This window comes from Vicia villosa, linkage group LG1 (assembly GCF_029867415.1).
Source record: "Vicia villosa cultivar HV-30 ecotype Madison, WI linkage group LG1, Vvil1.0, whole genome shotgun sequence".
NCBI classification, from domain to species: Eukaryota; Viridiplantae; Streptophyta; class Magnoliopsida; order Fabales; family Fabaceae; genus Vicia; species Vicia villosa.
Window position 1 is genome coordinate 67,337,713 of NC_081180.1, and position 23,032 is coordinate 67,360,744.

General features: G+C 37.7%; 1 protein-coding gene across 1 annotated transcript; it reads left to right on the plus strand.

The window, feature by feature from the left end:
- The first annotated feature begins 5,760 nt into the window (after window positions 1–5,760).
- LOC131644697 (S-adenosyl-L-methionine:benzoic acid/salicylic acid carboxyl methyltransferase 3-like) lies at window positions 5,761–7,431 on the plus strand. The gene is made up of 4 exons (XM_058915252.1): window positions 5,761–5,835; window positions 5,933–6,337; window positions 6,427–6,681; window positions 7,054–7,431. The coding sequence occupies exons 1-4, from the start codon at window positions 5,761–5,763 to the stop codon at window positions 7,429–7,431; spliced, it is 1,113 nt and encodes a 370-aa protein (XP_058771235.1).
- The last annotated feature ends 15,601 nt before the right edge of the window (window positions 7,432–23,032 follow it).

Below are 23,032 nucleotides of genomic sequence, written 5' to 3' on the forward strand. Positions count from 1 at the left end.
ATGAAAAATGTGCACTCCTTATATAGTGAGTATGCTAGCCAAGGAATGTATTCTAAACAATGTGGGACTTATTGTTTTTTTTTAATTAACACATAATCACACAAAAAATTCTAACAATGTGGGACTTAAGAAATTTTTAAATTCATCATATTGGAACATGCCTTTTACAAACAATATTTGTTATATTTTTATAGAAACATGAACTTCTGTCAAGGAACCTTTTCGTCTTCACCCTCTTAGGAGAGATTTCCGTCTGCGGTTAATTTATGGAATGGCAGCAGGCCAGTAAGAAAGTATTATGTAATCTAGCAGCAAAGTGGGATGTGTTTCCGCATGGAGGGATGCAATTATGTTTGTCGGAGGATATCTCATCCATATTCTTCTCTGAGCTACCAGACAGAACAAGGGCAACAAACATTTTCAAGTTATTCGGTTGTATTGGAGATGTGGTGGAAGTAGTCATATCTCCACGCAGGAATAAGTGGGGAGGCGATTCAGTTTCGCAAGGTTCAAAGGGGTGGAAGACGTAAGATTGCTGGCGGTGAAGCTTGATAACATCATGATTGACGGCAAGAAGATTCATGCCAATCAACCAAGGTTTGAACGGAAGGGTCCAAGAAGGCTTGAGAGGGGTGGCTCGATTCGGAGTATCGGCAACAAGGAGGGGCGGAGGTTCTTAAGAAAGATGGCTTTATTGATAACATAGGGAGTGCGCACGGGAAGATGTCATATTCTAATGTTGTGTCGGAAGGGAAGAGGCACGACTCTTATTTTGAGTCACATCTGTTTGTATTCAATTCGAAGAAGGAGGATAGGGAAAGATGGAACAAGGCCTACATTGGGGAAGTTTTATATCCCGGTGAGACATAAAACATTCAAACTCACTTTGAGATTGAGGGATTTTTCTCTGTCAAAATAATTCTGTTAGGGGCAAACTATTTCTTGTTAGAAGAGTTGGAGGAAGGGATTATTGCAGAGTTGATCAGTGAAAGAAGCACCTGGTGGAAACAACGGTTCCGTGGTGTTCGTCCTTGGCAGAATCGTGATGTCGATACTGAAAGAGTTATGTGGATTAAGGTCTTTGGTGTTCCGTGTCAAGCGTGGAGTGTGAATTTTTTCATTACACTTGCAAATTCTTTGGGGAGCTACATTTGTGTCGATGAGAACACAATGTCGGGTAAGAAATTGGATGTAGCCATAGTTCTTATTAGGATCCCTCCGAAATTTTTCCTGAAAGAACTCGTATCATTGGTCATAGATGGAGAGTCTTTTGGGATTGTGCTTCACGAAGATTCGTTTGGCCCACCGAGAATTGTTAACAAACAGTACGCCTATACAGGGAACAACGCTTCATCTTCTAGCTCTGAGGACTCTTGGTCCATATCGGAAGGAAGCTCTATCGGAGAGGACGACGGTCATTCTTGGGATTCTAACCCTAAAGATGAAAAGTTAAAACAGGTTTTTAGCAATGGGGACAGTCAAGATGGGTCACATCATGATTCTAGCATAGCAGAAGGGATGGATTCTAAAGAAAACAGAGGAAAAGAAATCATATTGAGCAAAGTTTACTCTTCCTTCGATGAAGCTTTATAGGTGGCAGTTGAGGCAAAAGGTGCGGATCATGCAAAAGGAAAAAGCTCTGCTTAATCTACCTCTGATCCAATCTCTGACCCTAATTCTAGAGACTCAAGAGTCAAGGATACCTTGGAGAAACCAGCAGATTTTTCAGGCTCAATATTCGATAAGGCGGTGGAGTCAGTAGGTACCAAAGCACATTCTTTGTCCAAGAACAAGAGAAGGAAAAAGGTTATTTTTAAATCTTTTGATAATTTGTGTGGGCCATATAAGCAACCTTTAACTTGTCCCATTAAGAAGAAAAGGCCCAAAAGGAATATTATCTCTTCATAATACCAGAAGGCCCAAGAAGTAGGAGTTAATTTTGATGGTCCCACCCAGAACGTGAATGTGGCCATGATCACTTCTTAGTACTTTTATCCGTTTTCCACTTTGATTTTTCGCAAGGGCCTTGAACTTTGATCACTTCTTAGTACTTTTATCCGTTTTCCACTTTGATTTTTCGCAAGGGCCTTGAACTTTTTGAATACTCCAAAGACTTCTGATTTTTCTTTTAGGAAATAGACCCATGTCATTCTAGAGAAGTCGTCAATGAAGAGTATAAAGTACCTTTTGTTCTCATGTGATGGCGTCCTCATCGGTCCACATACGTCGGTATGTATCAGCTCCAACAGGTCTTTCGCTCTCCACGCTCCACTTGTTGAAAATGGAAATCGGTGTTGCTTACCAAGGAGACACCCTTCATTGTTGTCCTTTATGCTTGGAAGGGTGTCTCCTTGGTAAGCAACACCGATTTCCATTTTCAACAAGTGGAGCGTGGAGAGCGAAAGACCTGTTGGAGCTGATACATACCGACGTATGTGGACTGATGAGGACGCCATCACATGAGAACAACAGGTACTTTATACTCCTCATTGACGACTTCTCTAGAATGACATGGGTCTATTTCCTAAAAGAAAAATCAGAAGTCTTTGGAGTATTCAAAAAGTTCAAGGCCCTTGCGGAAAATCAAAGTGGAAAACGGATAAAAGTACTAAGAAGTGATCGCGGCAAAGAGTACACCTCTCGCGAGTTTGACAGATTTTGCGCGGATGAAGGCATAGAGCGACAACTTATAGTCGCATATTCACCTCAACAAAATGGTGTGTCCGAGAGAAAGAATCGCACAGTTATGGAGATGGCTAAATCGATGCTCAAGTAGAAGGGAATGCCTAACACATTCTGGGCTGAAGCGGTCTACACTGCTGTTTACATACTCAATAGATGTCCAACTAAGGCAGTACAAGATAAGACTCCAATTGAAGCCTGGAGCGGGAAGAAGCCATCAGCAAAGCACCTAAGGGTCTTTGGATCTATATGCTACATTCATATTCCAGACGTGAAGAGGCATAAGCTTGAAGACAAGACTATACAAGGTATCTTCCTGGGGTCTAGCACAATTTCTAAGGGATACCGTGTATACAACTTGCAAACTAAAAAACTCATCATCAGTCGAGATGTTGAAGTTGATGAGAATGCTTCTTGGAATTGGGATGAAGAAAAAGTGGAGAAGAACATCCTCATACCAGCTCAACTACCTCAAGAAGAACCCGAGGATGAAGAACCTGGGGAAGAAGAATCAGGTGAACCTCTTTCGCCTCCACCACAACAACAAGAGCAAGAACAAGAACTATCATCACCAGAGTCTACTCCAAGACGAGTAAGATCCTCGGTGGATATATATGAAACCTGTAACATGGTCATACTTGAACCTGGAAGTTTTGAAGAAGCGTCAAAGCAGGAAGTATGGGTCAAGGCAACGGAAGAAGAGATAAAGATGATCGAGAGAAACAACACATGGGAGTTAGTAAATCGTCCCCGTGGAAAAGATATCATTGGGGTTAAGTGGGTCTATAAGACAAAGCTCAACCCTGATGGCACCATACAGAAACACAAGGTGAGGCTAGTAGCTAAGGGTTACTCATAACAACCTGGGATTGACTACAATGAGACATTTGCACCAGTAGCTCGTCTTGATACCATAAGAGCTCTAATAGCTCTTGCGGCACAAAAAGGATGGAGTATCCATCAACTAGATGTCAAATCTGCCTTCCTTAATGGCGTACTTGAAGAAGAGATCTATGTGGAGCAGCCACGAGGATTCATATCTGAAGGTGAAGAAAGCAAAGTGTTAAGACTAAGAAAAGCACTTTACGGTTTGAAGCAAGCACCTCGAGCATGGTATAGCAGAATCGATCAATATTTCATGGATCGAGGATTCAGGAGGAGCAAGAGTGAGCCTACACTTTACATCAAGTCCCAAGGTCAGTACACTCTCTTACTCTCTCTATATGTAGATGACCTTATCTACACAGGAAACATTACTAAGATGATGATGGAGTTTAAAGAAGACATGATGAAGACCTTTGAGATGATCGACCTTGGTTTGATGAGTTACTTCCTCGGTATAGAGGTAAGTCAGAGAAATGAAGGGATATTCATCTCAGAAAAGAAATACACAGAAGGCTTACTTAAGAAATTCAAGATGTATGGTTGCAAGCCTGTCGCTACTCCACTCATAAAAAATGAGAAACTATAAAAGAATGATGGAGCACCAGAAGTTGATGCATCTAAATACAAAAGTCTAATTGGAAGTCTCCTATATTTAACAGCTACACGGCCAGATATAATGTATGCTACAAGTCTTCTATCAAGATTCATGCAAAGCCCAAGTCAAATACACTTTGGAGCAGGAAAAAGAATTTTGAGGTATCTTCAAGAAACAAAAGAGTTCGGTATATGGTACACTACCGAAACCAACTCCGGATTACTTGGCTACACCGACTGTGATTGGGCAGGTTCACTAGATGACATGAAGAGCACCTCTGGCTATGCTTTCTCTCTAGGATCAGGAATTTTTTCTTGGGCGTCAAAGAAGCAAGCTATAGTTACACAATCAACAGCAGAAGCAGAGTACATGGCAGCTGCTGAAGCAACGAGTCAAGCTATATGGCTTCGCAGGATACTCGAAGACATGGGAGAAAAACAAGATGAGCCTACTAAGATCAACTGTGACAACAAATCAGCAATTGCAATGGCAAAAAATCCAGTGCATCACAGCAGAACAAAACACATAGCAATCAAGTATCACTTTATCAGAGAAGCTGAAGCAACTAAAGAGATCAAACTCGACTACTGCAGGACAGAAGATCAAATTGAAGATATATTCACGAAAGCGTTGGCGAGACCAAGATTTAAAGAGCTACGAGCTATGCTTGGAGTCACGGAAATTTGCATCAAGGAGGAGTGTTGAAATTGCTACAAATTTCTAGAATATTCTAAATATAATATGTATGAAAATGGTAGAATATCCTAGAATTATAGTGTATAAGAATATGGTAGAATAATCTAGAACTATAGTGTGAATGGATATGGTAGATCAATCTAGAATTATAAGTGTATGTAAAATATAGAATAACCTAGAATCATCATGATACTAATCTATCATGAGAATTCTAGAAAGAACTAAAGAGATGTAGAAATATTCACCACCATTGAGAGGTTGGTGACTTGAGCCTATAAATAGGCAATTGCTATCTTGTAATTTATCATCCAAGAAATCAATGACATAGCCTTCTTTCTAAACAACTCTCTAAAACTATCTTTTATCAACTATCACCTAATCAACTACTAACAGAAACTATAGATTTAAATTTCGAAAAAATGAAAATTTTCGATCATTTTCTTAAATTTCAAAATTATTAAATAATTTAGTTTGGATTTTTCATTTTTCTCTTATATTGTCTTTCCCTTTTTAGTTTGTTTTACTAAAATTTTATTAATATTAAATATTTCTAATAACAACAATGAATACGTGAAATATTATCGTTTGACAAAATTTCCCTCATTTTTCTAGCATCCTCATTATCTCTCAATAAATTTAAACTATTATGCTAATTGCATTCCTCCACAATCACCTCAATTTTTCCTTAACTTGATTAGAACTCTTGACAACGCATCACTCTCGGAAACTATAACTCTTGGACGAGCTTTACTCATTCTAAAATGGATACATATTTTTAGAAACTTTCACATGTGAGATCACACATGCATGCATGATGCTTCTATATATATGTGTTACATTGCCTCAGCTTAAAACTCATAATATACAAACAAAAAAGCTCAAAGAAAAATAAAAGAATCATAATGGATTTAAAACAGGTAATACACATGAAAGGTGGTGACGGAAAAGAAGGTTATGCAAACAACTCCTTACTTCAGGTATGAGTTCATATATACATATACATTTCATCATTTCATGCATGTGAGTAAGTCATAATTTTGCTCTAAGTTTTATTCATGGAATGTATATGTACAGAGAAAGGTGATTTCTTTGACAAGATCTCTGAGAGACGAAGCCATAACCGATGTGTATCGCAATACGAATCCAGAAAGCTTAGGAATTGCAGATTTGGGTTGTTCTTATGGAGCAAACACATTTTTGGTGATAGCCGAAGCTATCAAAGCTGTGGAAAAGTTTTGTCAAGAACAGAAACAAAAATCTCCAGAATATAAAGTATTTTTGAATGATCTACCGGGGAACGATTTCAACAATGTGTTTATGTCTTTCGACGCCTTCAAGAAAAACCTTATTAGTGAAGTGAAAAATCAAATGGGACCTTTCTATTTCTTTGGAGCTCCTGGTTCCTTTTATGATAGGCTTTTTCCTAATAAGAGTTTGCATTTTGTACATTCTTCGTATAGCCTTCAGTTTCTATCTAAGGTTTGTTTATATTTGTTTGCATGATATTTAGCTTTGATTATATTGATTGGTGAAATATAGTTGAAGTTTGTTGATTGGTGTTGAATTAGGTTCCTGATGGTGTACACATCAACAAAGGGAATGTTTACTTGAATAAGACAAGTCCTCCAGATGTTTTGAAAGCTTACATTGAACAATATAAATCAGATTTATCTTTCTTTCTCAAGTGTCGTGCTGAAGAATTAGTTGAAGGTGGTCGTTTGGTTGTGACTTTAATAGGAAGAATTGGTGAGGATCCAATATACAAGGAGTGTTGTTTGGTTTGGGATGTCATGTCCATGGGTCTTAATGATATGGTCAAAGAGGTAAATAATGGAATAGAGTTATCAAAGCTTTTAAATAAAAGTAGCGGTAGTATAAAGATTTTCACAATTTAAATCGGTACAGATTATATGATACTGATTACAATCGTTGCAGTGTGAATTAACTACAATTTTTTTCATTATAAAAATGGTGAAAATAATGGCATACGCAAAGTTATAAAATACCGTTGCAATCACTTTGCGATATGGCATAAATGCTTTCCCGATTTTGGTTGTTACAATTGTTGCGACGTTGATTATGATCGTTGCGGTGTCAATTTACGGGTTTTTTAACCTAGTCTATATATTAGGTCTTAATCAATATGTTACAAAGGGTTATTTTATAAGGATTAAGTTATTCAATATATGGTGTAGGGAATCATAAAAGAAGAAAGTATGAGCAGTTTCAACATCCCTCTATATTATCCATCTCAAGCTGAAGTGAAGAAGGAAATTGACACACAAGGATCATTTGACATCAATTATTTGGAGACTTCTGAAGTGAATTTGAGTGAGCTTGATAACTGGGACGGTTCTGAGTTTACATCTAAAAAGCCTGAAACAGCCAAAGATGATGGATACAGTGTGGAAAACTGTTTTAGGGCTGTGGCTGAACCTATGCTAACCGGTCATTTTGGTGAAAGTGTCACTAAAGAGGCTTTTAGCCGCTTTATGAAAAATGCAGTTGATCATATGCCCAAAGATAAAGCTAAGATCAGCAATATTACCATGTCATTGACTAGAAAGCCATGAACAATTTAATTTTTGTTAGGGTTTTATATTTTTGGTTCAAATTTGATTTTCAAAGTCTTGTTGGTAGTTTATAAGTATTACTTTATCCTAGCAATTACTAGGAAATGTTGTGATGTTAGATGTTGTAATCTATGCTCTTGAATATTGTATAATATGATGACAATTGGTCTAGGTTACATGTGATAAATTAATAGGACTAAATAATTTTTTATTTGTGAGTTTTCTTTATACACATGTGCAATATAAATAAATTAAAAGCTTGAACATAATTATGTAATTTCATTTATGAATATTTTGTATTTATTTTATATATTGTATGCTATGTATTACTTCTGCTTAGCTTAAATAAAGAAATATTGAACTACTCAATAATGAATATGAACTATCAAATATTTATTAAATAAAAGAATTAAATAGTTAGTGTGATAGAGTGATGGATAATAATATGAATGAAAAAAATAATAAATTAGAATTGTTATAAAATGAATAGTATTAAGTGATAACTAATATTGTATCAACATAAATAATGGATTATGAATTACATAATTACAAATTGAAGGAGCCAATTAATTTTATATTTTTTTAAATTTGAAATAAATAGGAAACGCGTAAACAATGTGATTTAGCTAAAAAAATCACACTGATATTTATAGTAATTTTAAACTTTTAAATTTGTTTAAGAATGATAATTATTTGATTGGATCTTCTATAAGGGAATTTTTTTTCATAAAAATTACTCTAATCATTTAATAAAATAATGAATGCAATATGGAAAAGGAAATAATATCATAAAATATTAGGGGAAAAATATCAAATCAAATTTTATCCATAAAAAAAAAAATTGTTAAGTATAGAGAGAAGGGAGAGTCTCTCTCTCTAACTTCTCAAGCGGAATGCAATGGACAAAAGCTCATAGGAAAATTTTCAAAGCCGTGCAACCAAGATGGGATGTCTTTGTTGGAGCGGTAAAGTGGCAAGCAACAAAAGTTTTGGAAATATTTATCCGGGAATTTATCGTGTCCACAGATATTAGTGATATCAAATTGTCATTCAACACTTTCCGCAGTTATGAGTTTAGATTAAATGGGTTTTAAGTAAAAATGGAAAATATAACATATGAACATAAAATAAATACATTCTTGATAGAGAATAGCTTCTCTGGTTTGAATCTAAACTAATCCTCACAAATTTAGATTTATCACTCCGTTGAACTCAATCTACAGTACTCATCAGAATCACCACATACCTCTCACATCAATATTCATTTCTGCAACACCGACGAGAGTTCAACTATATTGCTCTTTCGACGTTGTCTAAACCGATCGAACAACACAGAAGCATTAAACTCCGATATCATGTGGATGTTAACCCCAAATCCTATGTCTAGAATCTAGAACTAACAGGTATTCTCCTAATCAAGATTCACGAAGCATATTTCTAATACAGCATAAATCCGAAGCGATTAAGCAAAAAGATCAGAAAAATACCGATTAAGATTTGTAAAGCAAACTTTATACAACTAGTAGAAAGAGTAACAAACATCCATGTGTTTAGAGTAATTTACATACAAACTCAACAAAAGAGAAATACAAAGAAAAGAAAAGAAGAAAACCAAACATCTCACGGTTTATCATCGCCGATTGATGAGAAATCAACTCCCGAATCATCCATTTGCAAGTCCCAAATGTTGTTTCCAAGCTAAATCTACCAAAAATGGAAGATTGATGAGTTGGGGTTCAAAAATACCCAAAACATAACCTAAAAATTGTGTTTTTGGCCCTTAAAACGTGTTTCTGTCAGCACCGCTTCGCCCGGGCGGCAAAATGGCTTCGCCCGGCGGTTCAACACAGCAACTTTTCACATTTTTTGGTCAGTCAGGCTCACCCGGCGAGCCCAAAATTCGCCCGGCGGAACACACCAGAAACAGCAAAAATTCTGCATTGTTTCGGCCATAACTTGTGAACCGTAACTCTGATTTGCGCCCGGTTCGAAATGTTGGAAAGCTTATTCAATGCTCTATCTAACTATGAATAAATATCAATGCTTGAATACCTATAAAAAAGAGATGAAAACAATTAAACTCAATGATATTTACACGATAACACAATAACACAATATATACACTATAACGTAAACTATACCAAATATTGACTAAAGTTGAGGTTTATTGATGTAAAACAAATGAATTAAGCTGATGAGTGCTAATTATTACACTCAAATTTACAACAATTTAGCACTCATCAGTCTTCCCAAGCAACTGGAGACCAAGAGAGGTGGATGCTAACGGTATAGTGTCGGTGTTCTGTTCTAACTTCTCCGACAGAGTGAAAGCGGAAGACTTGTTTCGTTTGTTCGGGTGCGTGGGAAAGTGCGTGTGTAACACCCCATAATTTCAGTTTATTAATTTAATTTGGATTTAAATTAAATAAATGGAATTTTAGTATTTTATTTGGATTTAATTGGAAAATTATGGAATAAGAAGTATTGGACTTATGGTGTGATGTTAGTAAAAGAGGGGTGCTAATTGGTTAGGCCTTTTACTAAGTTGTGGTTATTTCATTTTTATTTTATTTTCATAAAATAAGAAAAAGAACCATTTGGGGAGAGAAAGGAAGAACACGTGAAAAAGGCAAGAGAAGAGAAAGAGGCAAGAACGTGAAACCGGAAGGAGAGCATTCAAGAAATTCATAGAGGCAAGGGGGACTCTTCCTTTTATTATCTCTTATGTGGTCTTTGGTAATAGGTAGCTAGATTGATGCATGGTTTGATTCAATTAGACATTGGGATTGTTAGGTTAGGGTGTTCTAATTTGGATTGATATGATGATGATTGTGTGAACTTCTTGGTTAATAATGAGTTTAAATGATGTTTTGTGGTGTATGATTGAATGTATGATGATTATATGCCTGTATGTGATGTCTGGGGTCGATTTTTGACTGAAACTAGGTGGAATCGCAGGGTCTGTCGCAGACCTGAGAATTGCTGAAATCGCAGGTCTGCTGTGCGGAGGGGGTCCGCTGAGCGGAGGTCCCAACGTAGTTCGCTTCTGTTTAACGTTGCTAGAGGTCCGCTGAGCGGAGGTCTGAAGGAATTCGCTTCTGCCTTGCGTCGCTGAGCGAACCTTGCTGAACGAGAATTTTTCTAAAACTTTAAAATGACGTATCTTTTGATCCGTGAGTCATTTCTTAGTGCCATTTTGGGCGTTGTGCAAGTACTTGAATGTTTTATATGATGAATGATGAATATGGGCAGTGGCTGACTTTATTTCTTTAAAACTCGATTTAATTACTTGATGAGAATTGAACATTGTGTGCATATGAGATAGGTGTGACAATGTATTTGATGTGATGATGAATTGGTTGTGATTATTATTATGATTGTGAGGAATGCATGACTACTTGAATGATATTGAAAACATGTACATACTTATTCGGTGATGTGGTATTGAGATGAGTTGTTCATCGTGATTCGGTGATGTTGTTAAGTATGTTATATGTGTTTCATTCATTCATATGCATTTGATGATGGATCCCGTTGGTGAGTGGATCGTGGGTGGCTAATTCGCGTTGTGTGGAGATTAGTAAGCAGTCGTCGTGTGCCCATGGGGGTGTGAGCGATGAGGATAGTCATGTGCCCATGTGGGGTGTGAGCGACATTGAAGGGTAGTATCGTAGAGAGAAGTCCTGTGAATGTGATTCACGAATTTTGGTACCACATGCATAGTGTCAGTTCTGTCATATGCATTTTGTCATAACATGATTGTATGGATTTCTGTGTTTTGTGTTGTAATCTATTATTGTGTGATTTGATGAATAATAGAGGTGAATCTGAATGTGTATAATTGGGTGAACGGTATATTATGATGCTTGTTGCTTATGAATTGCATAATATTTACTAATTGAGAATGAGATTCACCCTTACATGTTGTCATTTTTCAGATTGAGGAGTAGCGACATTAGTGCTCAGTGAGGATGACTCGTAGAGTTTATCCGTTTATGTTGGGTCGTGTCGGTCATGCTCTGATCTTGTAACACTGGGGGACGATAGTTATAGAGATTTATGAGAATTCTCTATTTTAATTGGTGTAAGATTATATTTCCATTTGATTATGTTGATGATGTTTCTTATTTCGCTGTGATAAACATAATTGTGTTTTTGTTAAATTGTTTCCTAATGAAGCATGACTTGACCATGATTGGTTTATTTATTTTATATAATTGTGGCACCCTTGTGTTTATGTTTTACTCTGATATAATTGTTTAAAATTGCCGCGGGGTTTAGAAGGGTGTTACAATAGTGGTATCAGAGCATAGTCGATCGTTGTGACCAGAGTCTTAGTGTCAGTCTTTCCCTTTGTATGCGACGAGTGTGAGTTATCACTATTGATACTTTTGGTTCTAATGGAATTGTTTTGTGGATTAGCAGAACAATGGCTGGAAGAGGTGGAAGAAACGATGATGCTATCTGTAACACGGTGAACTGACTTTTTGATAATCGGAATGTACGGTAAGCAAGAGTCGCCACCGACTTTTATTTTATCCAAAATATATTCGGAAAGGCAAAAAGAAACAGAAAAAAACCTTTTAAGAAATTCTGAGTTCGGGGGGTAATTTATGCAAAGGGAAGGTGTAAGGCACCCTTTGCATCCATGGTTTTCCATGGGCTCTTAATTGCTTTGCTTGCTCGTTTGTTTAGAAAATGTAGATGAAAGAGATAGGGACTTTAGCTTGTGAATAAGCGTTGCCCTTTTGAAAAATTATGAGAAAGAATATAATAAAAAGGTTTGAGCATTGCAAGGCAATTAGGGGCAATTACCTTAAACTCAGATGATAGGTCTCTTTTTGCCTTTCAGAATGAAAGGGTCTATCCTTGCCATAAGAGGGCAGGAAGCCTTTCGTTTGGAGATTGAAGGGTCATCGAAGCATCCTTTGCCAAAAGACTGTCCCATGCCATAGGAGGGCAGGTAGTCTAAGGCAAGGATCAGAATAAGCCTTTTCGTTGGGCAACCAGAAGATACCTCAGCCTTTCTTCGTAGGCAACTTCCGAGGGTCGAGGTCATTTGTGTATCGAAGGCAGCATCATTAGGGTCGTGACCTTTTTATCGAGGCAACATGGCTGAGGTATCTTCGAATTCGAGGGACGGGGCTTATTCTGCAAAAACACAAAGGCAACAGGCAACAAGGCAACAGGCAACAGAGAGGGTTACCCCAAAAGCGTGCGTGTGTGCACAATCACGTGGTTTGATTCAGTTATTTATCTTGTAATTAGTTATTCTAATTGATTCAGAGTTGCACTCCCTAAATTACTAACCACGCAGTATATAAAGTAATAAAGGGGAAGGGGACAATGAAACCAGCGGATCCCCAATGGGGTTTGACACAAGTAATAATAATAAAAGGCATAAAATAAAATGAGGTTTAGGATTACCAACGACGTGGCTTTGGCATTCGACCAACCCTGAAAAGGAAAAATGGCAAACAAAGGAGGGTGAGTGCGTTATCAGGTTCGAAAGCGAACTTTATTAACCATAAAAAATAGACTAATGAAATTAAAAGTAAAATAGAGAAAGGACACTTAGCTTGGCATTTACTCTGGCAGGGTTAATGGGCAAAGGTTTGCCTTGAAGCATTGACTCTGACCATTGAAAACTGAATGAAAACTGAAAGAAGAAACAACCAGGCGTGAATGTATAGGCAGCCCATTGATATTTAATAATAAACCCTAATTATAAAAATAGGGAAGGTAAACCCAAAAAGAGTCAAAATAATAAGGGTTGAATCGGGACTTAGCTTTTGAGTTTGACGTGGCGCGTTATCGGGAGAAACCCTGTTGGTAACCCTGAAAAAGGCATGGCAAAAGAATTCTTCAGTGTAGAATCAGTCCTGATTAAAATTCAAATGAGACATAATGATAAATCGATTTAATTAATTATTGGTCTTGCGACCTAATTAATTAAATCGAGGCAAAAGACTTAATTGAGTAAAAAATAAATTTTTGAAAATTTTTTTTAGCATTTAAATAAAATACATGTGAATTTTAAAAGTATTTTAATAATTAAATTAAATTAATAAAATAATGATACAAAAGAAAATAAGTAAATATATTATAAAAAGATATTATTAAATAATATATAAACATTATTATTATTATAAAAGGTTAGAGGAAAATTAATTAAAAAAAACAAATAAAAACAAATATATATATAAATAAGTGTAAATAGGTTTGTATAATAATAAATAAAAAAAAAAATTAAAAATCTTAGCTTTTAATCCAGTGTTGCGCGTGTATATGGACTACAATACACCCGCAGCTTCGCGTGCGTTAGATCCGCGGGGAGGATGATCAGATGGCTAATTGGACGAGGTTGCATCATGCTCACATGGACAGGCGCGCACCAGATCTTTTCGTCCATTCCCAGAAGACGCGCCAAAAAGAGATTCGAACCAGCCAATCATCGGTCGCCACCTCTTCGTCTCTTTCACCCAAAAACTGAAACTCACCTTTTACAGCGCCCTTTTTATGTTAGCTGTGAAAGCTTGGATTTATCACACCTGCAAAATTCAAGAATACCCAAAAACAAAACGAAAATATTTCGCGACTATGCCCTTGGAATCGTCCAGTCCCCCTGAACACGATTATGGCCTTGATTTGGCCTAATTGTACCTGTAAAGCGAAGCCCCAAACACGAACCCTAATATGCAACAATGGTGATTCACCATATACTCACGCAAACCGTAAATTAACAGCACAGAAACGTTCTAATTATCAAGAATATCAATAATATGCAGTTTATTTTCATGTATGATGTGTGGAATCATGCAATCGAAGATAAAAAGAATCGGCCAAACCGTGACAAATCGAGAGCGATTCTGAGAGCTTCGGCCTTCGTGCTTGATTTGAATCCCTTCAATGATCCTCCAAGAAGGTTTTAGAACACTTAGAACACCTTGAATTTGTCTTAAACTCAAGAACACCTTTGAAGTTTTCTTTGATTTTTTTGCACTCGGGTTTGGGTTTCTTTGGCTGCAAAAAACTTGAAACCCTGCATCTGAATTTGTTTTTCTACTTATAGAGGTGCTATTAGGTCAATAAAACTGAGGGAAATCTTGATAAATCTTTGATTGCCATTTAAGAAAATTTGATTGAAAATTCTTTGGAAAATATGTTTTCTAATTTGATCCAAACTCAATCTTTCCTTCACATATTTATTTTGCACGAAAATATATGTATAATGAAGCATCATTGTGATTAGATTTGATTCTAATCAAATTTTCTTTTCAATCTTTTGATTTTCTTTAATTATATTGAATTTTAAATGAATAAAAAATTCTATAAAATTAATTTAAATCAAGTAAATTCGTGGATAATGATTTATGGGCCCCTAATATCATAAGGACCAAGTTTGGAAGAAAAAGAATAGGCCCATCAGCAAGAAATCCAAAATTCCTTCACACTTTCCCTTCTAAAATAGCCTAACTTTGACAAGGTGTATCTCTCTCAATTTTTGAGGTATGGGGGTGTTCTAGGACATTTTGGAAACCTTAGAGAGTCCTTTATCCAATGCCTTTGGTCTCATATCAAAATTATTTTCCATTTTTATTTTATGACCTTTTGAAAAACATGCCTTTTTGTTGACTTTTGAAAAGGACCTATAATGTATGAAACCATATCTCTTAAACCATTGACCTATGGGCTTTCATTCTTGGACCATTGGATAGAGGAATGAATTCCCTTCAAAATGAGCTTTGGTGGGAATTTTTCTGATGAAGCATGAATATTTGGTGAATTTTCAAAGTTTGGTTGACTTTTTTCAATTCATGCCCAAAATAGTAACTTTTGACTTTTGACTTCTCTGATCCTTTCTTGCATCATCATGATCAACCCTTGATCAAATGATGATTTTAGGGTTATGAGGAGGTTGTTGACCAAATATCTTGAACTTTGACTGTATTTTGGCTTGAAATGACTGTTTTGCCCTTGAGAGTCGACTGTTGACCTAATCATGATTTGAGGGACTAAGTTTGCTCTGTTTGCCTTGAAACTTTATATGGAGATGCTTTGGGATGTTAGTGACCTTATGGAACCACCTTGAGCCATTGATTCGATGATTTTCCTCTGAATTATTCAAACCCTAGTTTAGAACTTCTGTGTGGGAGACTGTGTTTTGGAGCTTTGTCTTTTGATTTGGTTTTGTGTATGAAAAATAGCATGGGCAAATTTTGGGGTATGACAGCTGCCCCTGTTCAATTATCTTAAACCTGAAGATGTAGAGTGGTTTGCGCGCCAATCGGTATCTGAAGGTGGAAGATGATTGAACATAAGAATACCAAGAAATTTGCCCTATTTAAAGTAGGGACTTTTGTCGGAGATGGGCTTGTGGATGCCATCTTGGTAGTTGAATTTTGCGCGTTGATCGTGTCATTACCGTTCGTAGTAAATGAATTAGATCCTTGGGAATTGATCGTGTCAGTATCGTTTGTGATACTTGAATTAGATCTTGGAAAGATGATCGTGTCTACATCGTTTGTGATGATAGAATTAGATCTGAGGAGATAATCGTGTCTTCATCATTCGTGATGATAGAATTAGATTCTCTTGTCGTGTCAGCACCGTTCGTAGTGACTGAATTAGACTGGGAAGGCCAGTGATCGTGTCCACACCGTTCGTGATGATAGACTTAGACCTCTGAAATTTGATCGTGTCAGTACCGTTCGTAGTATCTGAATTAGATCTTCTGTCGTGTCAGTACCGTTCGTAGTAGCTGAATTAGACTGAGAAGGTCAGTGACCGTGTCTACACCGTTCGTGATGATAGAATTAGATCTCTGAGAGTTGACCGTGTCAGTACCGTTCGTAGTAACCGAATTAGATCTTTTGTCGTGTCAGTACTGTTCGTAGTAGCTGAATTAGACTTTGAAAGTGATCGTGTCATTACCGTTCGTGGTAAATGAATTAGATCTTTTGTCGTGTCAGTACTGTTCGTAGTAGCTGAATTAGACTTTGAAAGTGATCGTGTCATTACCGTTCGTGGTAAATGAATTAGATCTTCGAGCGTTGATCGTGTCAGTACCATTCGTAGTAGCTGAATTAGATCTTGGAAAGTTGGAGATTTCGTTCATTTGTCGGTACCTGTATTCTGAAAAAGGTAAGGTTAATCTTTATGCAATGTCATAATGCATGGGTTATGTAATGAATCCCTCAAAATAAATGAGAGCTTTTGCATGTTATGTATGAGTTCATTATGAGGTAATGTATGCAGTGTATGAACATGTTTATGACATATGATATGTGAATATGATTTATGTTGTCTTTGATTAAGAAAGTAGATCTTTATGTCCTTGTAATTGTACTGTCTGATCTTGTCTTGAAGATGCTCAGCTGGGAATTTATGATTTCTGCTTGGAGATGATCAGTGACTTGATGTTCCCTGATTGGTGATAAAGATATTGATAAATCATGTTGGAGGAGAGCGACAGTGTTGAAGATGTAAACTCTGTTGGGCAGCCATGTCTCTATCGGGAGCGTTTGAAGATATCTTCTTAATGATTACTCTGTGGGGATATGATCGTGTGAACCCGGCCTTGTGGGGAGACATGGGTGAAAGTTGCCCCCAGTATTATAGTAACTACTACTTGATTTAGGACACGTCACTTAAAATGTCAAACTGGACTTGTATAGATTTGCCCCCAGTTAGCAGGAACTTTGGAAAGATTCGCCTTGCGAGGCCTTTATAAGATGTGCACTTTAGGAGACATGCCCCTAGTAATCATATGCCCAATATGATGTCCTATGTTGGTTGAGAAGTAGCTTCAGATTTTCTTGGATGCGTGCCCCTGATTATTTTGGCATCCTTGAGAGGTTCTCGGAATCTTGACTTGATTGCCCCAGATTGTTTGGACAAATAGTTTGAAACCCACTTGAGGTGTATGCCTTTGATTGTTTGGCTTTTGAGAGATTCTTATAATCTTGACTGGATTGCCCCAGATTGGTTGGGCAAAGCATGCCATGCCCCTTGTATACGTAGGATACATTGCTTCTCGGCGTAATCTTGTCTGTCGGGATAACTTTCAGTCATTAGTTGTACCCTGTGCAAGTTCTTTCTGATGCTAACATTTGAAATTATGTAGCAGAATATGTTTAATAATGAATTCATGAGATGCAATGCATACGTTTGTCTTGAATTTTTGAAAAACCTTTAAAGCATGAGATGCAAAAACACGACACTTGTAAAAAAATGATATTTGCAATAATGTTTGTAAGAATGAAATACCGACTCCTCGTTTTTGGTAAACCTTAAGGAGTCAGGATACCTTTTTTTGGTGACAGTATGCTTTCGAACTAACCATGCTTCAATTAGGACTTTCAAGGGTTGTAACGTGGCTTGGTTCACGGTTTAAGAAACAAAGGATAAAGGCTCAAAGTTTATTTATCCCCACCCCTCTTCGTGATGATCTTCAGTCCTAAACTCAGTAAATTCGGCTTATGCATTCAGGTTCCAAGAGACTTTTGGATTTGCACCTTTGATAATGATGATGATTCGCAAGCAAAGAGAATTTTTGAGATGGCAGTCACTTCTTCCTTTTGGTAGTCACAACATTGTGTCGTTCAGGAATTTATTGACTTCTCTTTTTTCATCTTTTGATATCCCTAACTTTTGCCTGAACTGTCTATTTTAAGCTTACAGTCAGCGGGATGCCTCGATTTTTGCCTAAGTCATCTTTTGATTTTATTTTTGACTTAGCAGGCTTTTCTTTGTATATATGTTTTTTCATTCTTTCATTCATTTTTTTTCCTTTTGAAAGATGTTGACTGCCTTGCTTAATGATTGATGAACCATCATTGGCTTTTGATTGACATCTCCAACACTTCTTTGATGTGTGCGGATGAACGCTTGTGTTTGAAATCTTTATTGAAAGGTGTACTGAATGATTCTCTTAAACTAGAATGCACAGCCAAATTAACTGAGAACTACCCTGCCCCAGGTTATGATCAAGGGTTTTAATTAGTACAAGAAAGAAACTTCTACTTCTTAGGCTCAAAGGGGTTGACGAGGGATTAACATCCTTATACCTCCACTATTTAGGGATTGAAACAATGCCTGTACATCGTCAGCATAGTCCGCTCAAAAGCATACTGTATGAGATTGCGGTATCGTTTTCGTCATCCTCCCTCAAAAGGTATACAGCTTTAGCCAGAGTTGAGTATCATAAAAACATATGCAAAGTAAAGACATAATTTTAAAAAGAGTGATAGCGAAATAATTTATTCAAGACAAACATACGCAATGCACTGATGATGATTATTAAAACAAATAATGTCTATCATAATTGGAGTGTTTAAACAAACAGAACAGAAATTGCAAATGAAAGTAAATCTAATGATCTAAAAAGTTCATCCTTCTAGGTATTAATCAATCTTTTTGTGATTAGGCATAGGAGTAGTGATCACCACAGGGGTCTTGGGATGATAGAATTCGATTTCACCAGCATCAATCATGTCTTGAATCTTGTTCTTCAATGGCCAACAATCATTCGTATCATGCCCAGGGCTATTGGAGTGATATGCGCACCTCGCATTGGGCTTGTAGCTAGGGGCGGAGGTGTTGGGCTTTACAGGAGGATCTCTTAAAGTAATCAAGTTCTCTCTCAGCAAATGTTGTAATGCCTGAGCCAGTGACATATTGATCTTTGTAAACCGACGTTTAGATGTATCTGACCTGCGTCTTTGTTGCGGAGCTAATGTAGAGGTCAGAATTGTCCCCACAGATTGTTTGGGTTCATCGTGATCTTTCTGGTCGTACACAACGTGAGGTTCCTCAGGAGAGTGGCAGTCAATGATCTTGTCATCGATTAAGTCTTGGATCTTATTCTTCAATGTCCAACAGTTATTAGTGTCATGTCCAGGACTATCAGAGTGATACGCACACCTTGCATTAGGATTATAACGAGAAGAGGAAGTACTGGGATTCCTCGGAGGGTCCTTCAAAGTGATTAGCCCTTTTTTCAGCAATTGTTGCAACGCTTCGGCCAGAGTCATATTGATCTTTGCGAATTGGCGCTTAGGTGTATCTGACTTGTGTCTTTGTTGTGGAACTGGTGTAAAGGTCAGAATTGTCCCCACAGATTGGTTGGGTTCATGTGACCTTTCCGATTGTACCCAGTATTGACCATATGAGGTTTCTCAGGTGAAATGACGTCAATGATCTTGCAATCAATGAGGTCTTGGATCATGTGCTTCAATGGTCCACAATCCTCTGTATCGTGACCAGGACTGTTTGAATGATAAGCACATCTTGCATGGTACTTGTACCCAGGAGTGGGATTAGCAGGAAGTGAATATGGAGGCAATAGAGTTATCAAGTTCTGATTGAGCAGTTGTTGCAGAGCTTGAGACAGCGGCATATGTAACGGAGTAAATGACCGCTTAGGCTTGGATCTCTGATTATCTTGACCGCCTTGGAGCTTATGTTGATTCTTCTCCTTCTCGATTAGAAGTGCCTTCAATTCTTCTTGCCCCTTGGCCAAGTTAAGGATCATTTCTTGGAATTGGTTGTTCTGAGTTTGGAGATTCTTCATAGATTGTTCGAGATTCATCTTTGTTACTGAAATAAACAGTACAAAGATGAGGCGTTTGATTTTATGAAACCTGTGATGCGATGTTTATGAATGATATGATTATGCATATGCAATGTTTCGAGGACCTTAGAATTCAAATTTGTTTAAAACAAAACAAAAAGAAACTTTATTAATAATAATTAAGAGAAAGTAATTGTAAATTGTTTTATTGTTGTCTTTTACAATAAGGAAAGTATAAAACTAGAAAATAAAATAAAACTTAGAAAAGATAAATTCTTCAAGTCTCCCATGGACGCTTCCTTTTTGAACCAATGAAGTTGTTGATGCCTTGCTCTGCTTGAAGTAATCTTGTGAGTTCTAACACTTTCTTTTCTTTAGCACGAAACTGAGCTTCAAAAGTGTCTCTTTCTTCCTTTAATTGAACCCAAGATCTCTTTAATTCTTCGATGTCGGTTGGCATGTCTGGATGAGCAATAACTTGAGGAACTTTTTCCTCGCAATCGGGTTCCACTATCACAGGTAGGACATATGGATAAGGCATGACGAGACGTTGAGCACGAGTGCGCACCCATCTAAGATAAGGCCCCAAAGGAATGGAGTTTCTCTGCCCCAAGCTCCTGCTATCAATTCTGTTCACCATATCCCATGCTCGTATAAACTTCCGGCGGTGATTTTGAGTATCATCTTCATAATCAAACACAATCCCTTGTATAAGCATATGGTGAGGACCATCTCTTCGAGCGTAACCAAATTGTCGTAAAGCCAAGCAAGGATTATAAGTGATACCCCCTCGTATGCCAAGTAAAGGCACATTAGGATATTGTCCACAACGGTCGATCATGGTGAAACTTTCCTTGGATAAAGACAGCCAACGGATATCAGAATGTGAAAGTGACATTATTCTCTTGTGCCATTTCAGCCTTTGGTCGTTCCTCATTACTGATCGAGGCAAGTGCGAAATAAACCACTTAGATAACAAAGGTATGCAACACATAAGAGTCCATCGCTTCTTCATAGTACGAGTGTGAAGAGAGTGTAGGATATCTCCAAGCAAGGTAGGAACTGGATTGCGTGTCAGAAATATCTTTATGGCGTGCACATCAATGAACTGATCAGGATTAGGGAACAACACCAAACCATAGATGAGTAATGCTAATATGTCTTCGAAGGCTTGATAACTCATGGACTTCAGAAACATGCGAGCTTTCCCAAGTAAGAACTTAGCGAGGAATCCCTTGACTCCACTTCTGGTTTCCCAATGACCATCAATATCAGACTTCTTAAGATGTAAAGCGGGAGCGATAACTTCTAATTTTGGAATTTCTTCCAAACCAGTGAACGGAATCTGATCTCGGATGGGGAGTCCAAGTATGTCAGCAAACTCTTCCATAGTAGGTACCAACTGATAATCCGGGAAAGTAAAACAATGATGCTCGGGATCGAAGAATTGAAATAGTACACTCATCATTTCTTCATCAAAACCTGAAGTAACTAAACTGGGCAAGAGACCATGTCTTTCAGTGAATCGGGAACCTCCAGGAATCTCTAATACCAATTCTTTCAATTCGGAAGGTATCTTCACAAAGTTAACTCGAATGGTGTTTCTAGTCTCCATAACCTACAAAACAGAACAAAGATGAATTCCTTGGTCCTCGAATGGTTAGTCATGATGTTATGATGCTCATGATGTTTATGATGTCATGAATGCCAAGTAGATAACAAACACAAACAAGTCACACAATTTTGCCTTAAGGTTAGGCTTGCATGTGGTCTGGGGGTGCGTACCCTCCCCACTGAAGTTTAGTCGGTTCAAACCTGTCCTATATACAGATCGGGTTCTAAGGAGCTCATATCATTGACCTTTCTCGAAGGCGCTTATCTCAGTTCGGCAATCGAATCGCCAACCGAAAAGGTCCTGAAAGTCCAGTCCATATGAGTGTAGCTTCGAGTATCAACCAACTTCAGTCGGAACCAAAGCCAGCCATCTCGCTACTTTCTAAAAGGCCAAAGTCAAGTTCGACTAAGGTTCTAAGGGCGAATTAGTGCTTTATGACACCACGCGGCAGCCAAGCATTTCCTCAGGTCGGATCCCAAGGAACACCAGGACAAACCAATGTGCCACACTAACGATGGCCATCAGATCAACCACATCAGTATACGCTGTGCAGTCTCCTTGATCTCATGCCATATACCTAAGGTACTCAGATCCGGGTTAGGATCTTTCACACAACAGAATACCCAAAACAGCCCTGCAAAAGTAAAGCAAACAAAGCAAACAATAGAAAACATTTAAGTGATTCCTAAACTTTTAAGGTAACCCCTCTTTTATCGAAATTTATCCCCAGCAGAGTCGCCAGTTCTGTAACACGGTGAACTGACTTTTTGATAATCGGAATGTACGGTAAGCAAGAGTCGCCACCGACTTTTATTTTATCCAAACTATATTCGGAAAGGCAAAAAGAAACAGAAAAAAAACCTTTTAAGAAATTCTGAGTTCGGGGGGTAATTTATGCAAAGGGAAGGTGTAAGGCACCCTTTGCATCCATGGTTTTCCATGGGCTCTTAATTGCTTTGCTTGCTCGTTTGTTTAGAAAATGTAGATGAAAGAGATAGGGACTTTAGCTTGTGAATAAGCGTTGCCCTTTTGAAAAATTATGAGAAAGAATATAATAAAAAGGTTTGAGCATTGCAAGGCAATTAGGGGCAATTACCTTAAACTCAGATGATAGGTCTCTTTTTGCCTTTCAGAATGAAAGGGTCTATCCTTGCCATAAGAGGGCAGGAAGCCTTTCGTTTGGAGATTGAAGGGTCATCGAAGCATCCTTTGCCAAAAGACTGTCCCATGCCATAGGAGGGCAGGTAGTCTAAGGCAAGGATCAGAATAAGCCTTTTCGTTGGGCAACCAGAAGATACCTCAGCCTTTCTTCGTAGGCAACTTCCGAGGGTCGAGGTCATTTGTGTATCGAAGGCAGCATCATTAGGGTCGTGACCTTTTTATCGAGGCAACATGGCTGAGGTATCTTCGAA

Coding starts and splice junctions, on each gene's coding strand:
- LOC131644697 (XM_058915252.1), top strand. CDS start 5,761: ATGGATTTAAAACAGGTAATACACATGAAAGGTGGTGACGGAAAAGAA. Junction 5,836..5,932: donor CAAACAACTCCTTACTTCAG/GTATGAGTTCAT, acceptor GTATATGTACAG/AGAAAGGTGATTTCTTTGAC. Junction 6,682..7,053: donor TTAATGATATGGTCAAAGAG/GTAAATAATGGA, acceptor TATATGGTGTAG/GGAATCATAAAAGAAGAAAG.